This window comes from Vipera ursinii (assembly GCF_947247035.1).
Source record: "Vipera ursinii genome assembly, chromosome: 4".
NCBI classification, from domain to species: domain Eukaryota; kingdom Metazoa; phylum Chordata; class Lepidosauria; order Squamata; family Viperidae; genus Vipera; species Vipera ursinii.
Genome location: NC_139514.1, coordinates 64333065 through 64342257, shown reverse-complemented (window position 1 = coordinate 64342257; position 9193 = coordinate 64333065). Strand labels below are relative to the sequence as shown.

The 9193-nt window shown below is 35.4% G+C and overlaps 1 protein-coding gene across 1 annotated transcript in view; it reads left to right on the top strand.

Moving 5' to 3' along the window:
- POLA1 (DNA polymerase alpha 1, catalytic subunit) overlaps window positions 1-7964 on the top strand; it is a 267117-nt gene extending 259153 nt beyond the window's left edge. Inside the window, exon 37 of the mRNA XM_083361916.1 lies at window positions 7014-7964. Within this exon, the coding sequence (XP_083218042.1) occupies window positions 7014-7174 (161 nt within the window). The 3' untranslated portion in view covers window positions 7175-7964. The remainder of the gene's footprint in view (window positions 1-7013) is intronic.
- The last annotated feature ends 1229 nt before the right edge of the window (window positions 7965-9193 follow it).

Sequence of the window (9193 nt, the reverse complement as noted above, 5' to 3'; positions counted from 1 at the left end):
CTAATAAATGTTATATATTCCTTATTAGCTTCAATTATTTAAATAGCAATCGATAAATGTTTTAATTTAAATTATTTTTCTTTTATAGTTGACATCATTCAGTTTCAAACTTAATTGCTGTGTATGTATTTTGTGTTTAAAAGTTAGGAAACCTTTAGAAAGCTCTTTGTGTGAAAACATTGCATAGTATATATAGTAAAAGACTATTTGGATTTTTTCTGACACAAATGTAAAGGGTATGGTAGCAGTTTGTATAAAATTGTGTTCTATCCATATATCTGAATGTTCCACAAGCAATTTCCATCATATAACAACACTGTTCTCAAAAAAAGATGAACTATTTTATTGATTAAAAAATTATTTAGAAAAAAGGGAGCTTATATGCATCTTCAAGTTGGATGGTATGGTAGGTTGAAAGTATTGACTGACTGTGTGCTATACAATGGTCACAATTGTCTTTTACTAAGGAGAGCATAGAACGATGCTGGTTGCCATTCTTACTCTGCTGTGTGGCAGCGCAAATAGTCCCCTTTCTAACCAACCTGGTGGGAAAAGTCAATATCCCATCAGCAGAGGAGGTAAACACATCAGGAGCTGTGTCCTCTCTCATCTTCCCTGCTCTATATTACTACAGTTCTTTAAATCTATTCTCCCCAGTCATCAAATGCACTTCTGTCATTCAAATGCATATACTGCTGCAGTACAAATAAGGCTGGAGTCTAAATTTATTGGTGTGCATTCTCTTTATTATTTTTATATTTTTAAATAAAATATTTGTCATTAATTTTGCAAAGCACTTTTCTATATTAGCAACTTTTTTAGAAAGCTCTTTTTAAATATATGTTTGTGTACGTATAATTTATATAACTATATAGTATAAAAGTATAAAATATATATTTTTATTTGTGTGTGTGTGTGTGTGTGTGTGTATATAGTATATATGCTACTCTTTTCTTGCTTTGAGCAGGAATTTCTCAAAACAGTCTTTCAGAAGTCAGAGACTGGTGAGCAGGACTGGTCCTACTGTTAGATCTAGTGAGATGGCTACTTGAAATAGCAATTACAGCATATAGGAAGCAGCAGCAAGCAGTGGAATGACTAGAGTCTTAATGGCGAACAGCCTGTTATGAGATCTCTAATTTGCTGCTCCCAAATTTTCTGAAGGACACCATTCTATTGCCAGATTTCCTGGTAATATTACCAGAGTAATATTACCAAAGTAAGATTTAATTGTCCATCTTCTGCATATGACAAGATGATATCCCATCCTTTGCTATAGACAGTAAAAAAATCTTGGGCTGACTCTGCTTACTAAGTTACTCCATCAAGTTCAATATTTTTAGTTGGATGAGAAAAATGACATATTTCTGTAAAAAAAAGCACAAAAACATGACTGTTTAAAAACCATCCCCAACTTCAGTACGTTCTAGGTGCATAAAATTCAATTTCCTGTATTCTTAACAATAGCCATGTTGGGGAACACAAACTAAACTTGATCAAATTTGTCTCATGGTTACTTTTGTTTTCTTTTTATTTGAACTATTTCATGAGTGTCTAACTTTTAGCATAACTAGCCCTTTTTTATCATATGTATTAATATATGTATCATAATAATGAAATGTCGAGAAAGGCAGGCACTGTATGAGATTAAAAATAAAATGGCAGTTTTCATTGATTCATGGTTTAATAAAACAAGAATGGGGTGAAAAACGTAAAGAAGTGCTAATTGACAAAATTCATTCAATCAATTTGTTAAATAAATGATAATATAAGTTACTTGAGTTGTGTATTTTAAAAAGTGAGGAAGACATTGTAAACTAGGTCTTAGTTGGCCATGAATTCTGGAACTGAGGTACTGAGAGAAGTCATTTCTTTATATGTTTTTTTCTTTATTATATTCTTATTTATTGTTTTCTATTTTTTTCTTTTCTGAGCTTTCTACTTTTAATTTTTTTTTATTTGTATTAGCTTTTAACTTTTTAAATGTAATGATTAATAATGTTATTATTAAAAAACTAACCCCAAGCAAGAAAATATATAAATCATACAATGTATAAAAGTATAAATTATATTTATGTATTTATTTATTTATTTATGGGACTTATATGCCACCCTATCTCCCAAAGGACTCAGGGCGGCTAACAACAATAAAAAACAATACAAAAATTAAAAAAGAATTAAATAACAGCCCCAAAATAAATTAATTACACAGTTAAAAATTAAAAATTAAAACATATTTAAAAACCCATCATCAATCCAGGTCAGCCTGATGGAAGAAAAAAGTTTTGAGGTCGTGGCGAAAGGACCGTAGGTCCGGGGCCATCCGAAGCTCAAGGGGGAGTTGGTTCCAAAGGGCTGGTGCTCCCACAGAGAAGGCCCTCCCCCTGGGGGTCACCAGCCGACATTGTCTGGCCAACGGCACCCTGAGGAGGCCCTCTCTGTGTGAGCGCCATATAATGCCATCTGTCTGGTAAACTCGCAAGATTCTTTTTTCTCTCCATGCACATGTATACATAATTCAAACTAGACTGCGTTGTTTCTCTGTGTCATATAATATATGTGGGTATATGAATAATTCTGTATTTATTTTTGTCATATTTATGTAGTCTATATTTGAGGTAGTGACCCTTTGAGAGCTGTATGCAATGAAATTTCATTTTAATGTATGCCGATTAGTGTACATTCAAAGTGACGATAAAGTTATTATTCTATAAGATAAAAAGATGGATGTGACCAGACAAATGAAAAAAATTGGCAGTAAAACCATTACAGTGAAAAAAAGTGAATATGGGTTGCCCTTACTTTATGATGGTAACTGTGACCAGAATTTCCATTGCTAACGAATGTGGTTATAAATTGCAGTGTCACATAGGACAGAAATTCCAGCATTTTCTGGTTGCCATTGTTAAGCAAATCACCATGGATTATTAAGTAAGGATGTCATATTGTCACAATTTACAACCTCCAACTGGCTTCTCCATTGACTTGTAGGATGGCAGCAAAGAAGGTTACAAATGACTATCACATGACCACAAAATGCTGCAATATCACAACTGAGAGCCAGGGACCTGGATCGCAATCACATGACCATGGTGACATTGCAACCAATATAACTATGAAGACCAGTCATAATTGCCACTCATCCAGCACCATTATGAGTTCAAGTAGTCAATGAATGAGTTAACTAAGAATCACATGTAATAGTAAATCGTAATGAAATTTACTTACTTATTTATTTTCTTAATGTGAAAGTATGATCCTCCCAAATGTCCATTATGCCTCACCATATGACTAATGATGGAAAATGAGGAGATTTGCAAACTGAAAGACTGTTGCTATTTTGTGCTACTAACATCTACTGAATTTATTGGGACTTCTCTAACTTTCATAAAATGAGAATGAGTAAAAACAAAAAGATCAATAATATAATCCAGAATTCTGCAAAGCCTGTGCATGATATGCTTTAAAACAAGGGTCTTCAAACTTGGCCCTTTTATGACTTGTAGACTTCAACGCCCAGAAATCCTCACTCAGGTACGCTGGCTGAGGAATTCTGGGAGTTGAAGTACACAATCATAAAAGGGCCAGGTTTGAAGATCCCTGCTTTAAAAGCTGTAGGAAAGCATACAAAGTAAAGCAGCTGCATTTTTTCTAGCAAATGGATACAGAAGAACATTGCTTTTCCGTAAAAAATGCAAAAAGAAGACAGCCAGAATGTTGTCAAAATGTTTCCAAGAGCCAGAAACATCTTCTTAAAACAGTTGTGAACTTGGAAAAAGTTTTAGATATTTCAGTGATTTCAAAACATGTTTCATACATACACCTGCACATTCCAAAATGCTTATTTTAAAAGATTTTCAGAACCTTAGAATAATTCACTTCTTATGAAATAGAAAAAAACACAGTTTGTATAAATATTTATTATTTCTTCCAAATTCACAAAGGTTGCCAGTGTAATGTAGTGGTAAATATTTTAGGTTAAGAGTTCTAAAGTTCTATGCCCATCCTGAGTCACAGAATTTCACTAGGTGACTTTGAGCCAGTCTCTCAATCCAGTCTAATTCACAGGCGAGTTGCAGTGGACATTTACTAGAAGAATTGTTATGTTAGACTTTCGTATCTTAAAACTCCAGTGTTTTGAAATGCTCTGATACAGTGGTACTACAGCACTGAAGATGTTACCTAGTTGTTTAATGAAATATCCGCAAAAAATAATCAAGCTCAGAGAGTACTAAAGGGTTCTTGTAAATTCCTGTAAAATCATTTTACTGTATAACTACAGTGGGACAAAAAAGTATTTAGTCAGCCACCAATTGTGCAAGTTCTCCCACTTAAAAAGATGAGAGAGGCCTGTAATTTTCATCATAGGTATACCTCAACTATGAGAGACAAAATGGGGGGAAAGAATCCAGGAAATCACATTGCAGGATTTCTAACGAATTTATTTGCAAATTATGGTGGAAAATAAATATTTGGTCAATAACAAAAGTTCATCTCAATACTTTGTTATATACCCTTTGTTGGCAATGACAGAGGTCAAACGTTTTCTGTAAGTCTTCACAAGGTTTGCACACACTGTTGCTGGTATTTTGGCCCATTCCTCCATGCAGATCTCCTCTAGAGCAGTGATGTTTTGGGGCTGTCGCTGGGCAACACGGACTTTCAACTCCCTCCAAAGGTTTTCTATGGGGTTGAGATCTGGAGACTGGCTAGGCCACTCCAGGACCTTGAAATGCTTCTTACGAAGCCACTCCTTCGTTGCCCGGGTGGTGTGTTTGGGATCATTGTTATGCTGAAAGACCCAGCCACGTTTCATCTTCAATGCCGTTGCTGATGGAAGGAGGTTTTCACTCAAAATCTCACGATACATGGCCCCATTCATTCTTTCCTTTACACGGATCAGTCATCCTGGTCCCTTTGCAGAAAAACAGCCCCAAAGCATGATGTTTCCACCCCCATGCTTCACAGTAGGTATGGTGTTCTTTGGATGCAACTCAGCATTCTTTCTCCTCCAAACACGACGAGTTGAGTTTTTACCAAAAAGTTCTACTTTGGTTTCATCTGACCATATAACATTCTCCCAATCCTGTTCTGGATCATCCAAATGCTCTCTAGCAAACTTCACACGGGTCCGGACATGTACTGGCTTAAGCAGGGGGACACATCTGGCACTGCAGGATTTGAGTCCCTGGCGGCGTAGTTTGTTACTGATGGTAGCCTTTGTTACTTTGGTCCCAGCTCTCTGCAGGTCATTCACTAGGTCCCCCCGTGTGGTTCTGGGATTTTTGCTCACCGTTCTTGTGATCATTTTGACCCCACGGGGTGAGATCTTGCGTGGAGCCCCCGAACGAGGGAGATTATCAGTGGTCTTGTATGTCTTCCATTTTCTAATAATTGCTCCCACAGTTGATTTCTTCACACCAAGCTGCTTGCCTATTGCAAATTCAGTCTTCCCAGCATGGTGCAGGTCTACAATTTTGTTTCTGGTGTCCTTCGACAGCTCTTTGGTCTTGGCCATAGTGGAGTTTGGAGTGTGACTGTTTGAGGTTGTGGACTGGTGTCTTTTATACTGATAACAAGTTCAACCAGGTGCCATTCATACAGATAACGAGTAGAGGACAGAGGAGCCTCTTAAAGAAGAAGTTACAGGTCTGTGAGAGCCAGAAATCTTGCTTGTTTGTAGGTGACCAAATACTTATCTTACCGAGGAATGTACGAATTAATTCATTAGAAATCCTACAATGTGATTTCCTGGATTCTTTCCCCCCATTTTGTCTCTCATAGTTGAGGTATACCTATGATGAAAATTACAGGCCTCTCTCATCTTTTTAAGTGGGAGAACTTGCACAATTGGTGGCTGACTAAATACTTTTTTGTCCCACTGTATCTGTTGGTCAGTTGGTCAGTCTATCTATCTATATGATAACATTAATAAATTGCCCAGTTTTCAGCACTACAATTTTCAGAGAGGATGGTAATTTCTGGTAGCAAACAATTTGATAGGCATCTGAGACTGAGAAGAACCACTGCCAGTTAACCATGTGATCTTGTTGGGAGTAGCTTGATCTGATATGACAAGCTCTTGTGATCATTTTTGTTCTTCCAGTGACATATAGTTTCAGATTTTGTTTCTCAAGTTAGCTATAGGCTATCTAGCTATCTATCTATTTGTCTATATGCTCCCCAAAAGGTAGCTCAATAAAATATGCAACTTGCTTGCTATTCCCACTGAATGTGTTAATGCATATAGCAAAGAGGGAAGGGTGCCTGCAAGTATTTCCTTGAGCACTTTAAAAGTGCATAAATGAATTCATAAAGAGAATTTCTGATTTTCTGATTGCAGCCCTCATAAATGGCTTTTCTAGAAATTTGAGGGAAACATGTAAGTGTGGAGCAGAATGTTCATTTCTTTTTAATAGCCTTCAGAGCATTGCTGTAGGGACTTCTGTATGCCTTATAATAAACAATTAAAGAAAGTTCCCAATATCCTCATTATAAAGCTCTTCAGTACTTTAGTCAGGAGACAAGGTTCACAAAATTGAAAGCAGATGGCCAGACAATTGTGGCACTAAACTTGATTTTGTTTTCTTCATTAAACCTCTTCACTATCAGTTGGTTCTGTGATATAGCTGATTCTGTTCCCTCATTCCTGTTCTTCTCTACCCTCTCTACCCCAATTAATTCAGCATTAATGGACAAACTATGCTTCCTAACATTTATTGACAGAAGCTGGTGTGCCAATAAAGATGGGCATGACAAGTGGGTTGACTAATTCTTGATGCACTTGATCTGTTTGTAAATAACAAGTATGACACTTACATAAACATGCCCACCAAACTACTTTTAAAAAATGTAAGCAGGGGAATAGCAAGCTCAGCAGCAGGCATCTTGCAGAGAATTCTGGGTTTTGAGAGTTATCATGTTTTAAAGAGATAAAAGTTCTGCAAAGCATTGGCTAAATATAATTCATTCATCCCCCCCCCCTAATCTTTTAATTTTCTCTGTCCCTATAGATGAATTGAAGAAGATTCTGGAAGCTTACAAGGAAGGATACAAAAACCTGAAGAACACAGTTGACAAATGGTTGTCTATGAGTAGCTATTCTGAAGTAAACCTCGGCAAACTCTTTCAGACATTCAGCATAGTAAAATATGGGGACGAGTCCAGTACTTAAAAATATTGTTTGTGGGCTCTGTTTATAGGCAGTAATCTACCTTTTTTTTCTCTTATTTTTTGTTTACTGTGGCATACTAGTATGGCTGTAGATTAAGAAAACTATTCAGTACTAAAAATATGTAAAAGAAAAGCAGATTAAAAGTTGATGAATATAATAAGTAGCTTACAATTTAGATTTTATCATAAGTTGTTGTATATTAAGACCCAGAATGGAAGCAAGAAATAGAAAACGCTCATTTAACTGAATAATGTCCATTGAGAATTGTTGGAATGTACATGATCCTAAACTTTAATCAAGGCATTTAGCAGAGGTGTTTTCAGGAAAAGAAGTTAAAGATCTTAGTAGGAGCACTTATGGATTCTCTTTTCATTATTTATCTACTATGTGGTAATATGACAACATTAAGGTTCTTTTTGTTCTGGGAGGACGTATCAAACAAGAGTATTGTGCTGCAGTGATGCAGCATAACTGAATTAAAGCTATATATATGAAGGAATGAATTGATTTCTTTATAGGCCAAAAAGATTGTGTGTTGCAAATTCTTTCAGCCCTTTGAATGTTAGTCATTAGTTCCTTGGGAGTCATCAAAACAAATAGGACAGCCTATTATCATTAGAAGAAGCTAGTTGAGACAAAAATGGAGTAAATTTAAGCTGACAAAAGGAATGTCCTTATAGTAAGCAATTAAAGCCATGGAAACATCTTATAATGATTATAATATTTTAATTGCCAATAAACAATTAACAGGTACAATAAAAGTCAAGCCAACCTCATTGGCTGGGATTTGGAGCTGGGAAAGGGAGATGTTGGACTCCTTATATAGATATCTTTCTTAACTTCTATGTGGGCATTAACATTTATTAGTACATCTAAAATCATTTTAAATGTGGATGTAAACCTTTACAGAATTGAAGGAAATATAATAAAATTATTGGTATAAATATTTGAATGGTGCATTCATATGAAATATATCTGTGAAACAGAATAATAATATGGGCGGACAAGCCATTTGTACTTTATATCCCCCACTTCTTGTCTAATTGTACTAATGAATAAACAAAAATGGTAGTGATGCCCCATCTATTTCAGCTTTCATTAATACAAATGATAGGCATCGGGTAAAATGTTTGCTTTGATTTATCTTTCCTTGCTGAAGAGTGAGTTGCAATGTGCCAGTAGAATTCCTCTACAAAGGAGGAGTGCATTAGTTTGGCTCGAGTAGCTCAACCCATCCTTGCATTGACGTGGAGAAATGTCTTTGTAGACAGCTCTGGATTGAACAATTTTACTTTTCTGTTTTTCCAATAAATGATTTTAGTCTTGGTTAAAGAAGACTATCATATGGATGGCCATACTTTATTAGTAGTACCTATTACTACTATAATCAGCATCCCAATTACAATAGCTCAGACTTTGAGGGAGAAAAGCATATTTTCCTCCTAAATTAGAATAACATATTGTATTTACAAACTGGGTAGGTTTTGATGTGGCCCATATTCAAAATATTTATTTGTAAAATATGAGGAAATGAAAAATAATGAATGTGTGTAGACAAACATGACCTAATCTCAGCAAGACTATAATTTCACATACATTGTTATATAGAATTCTGCAGAAAAATTGAGCGAACATTTTACTTATATAAATGTAAATTTTATAAATATAAATTTCATAATGAATTTTTCATTTCTTCTTAATTGCTAGGGAAGATATTTTCCACCATAAAATAAAGCTGCCTTGATTAATGCTTTGTTAGAAGTAAATGTCTAAATGTTTAGTCACCTAAATCGGCTACTGATCTGACCCTTGCTGACTACACAGCCTACTTTGACTGTTTCACCTTCTTTTAACAATGAAAAAACTGAGAAGTGCAAAGCCATCTTTCTTTGTGTACATCAATCTTTATGTGCATGTTAAATTTATTGTATTGCAGAACTGCAAAACCAAAAACAAGCCTGAATTCATCAGAGAAATCTGGGCTACTCTCCCTTTTCCCCCTTTTCTGTGTGTAATTAA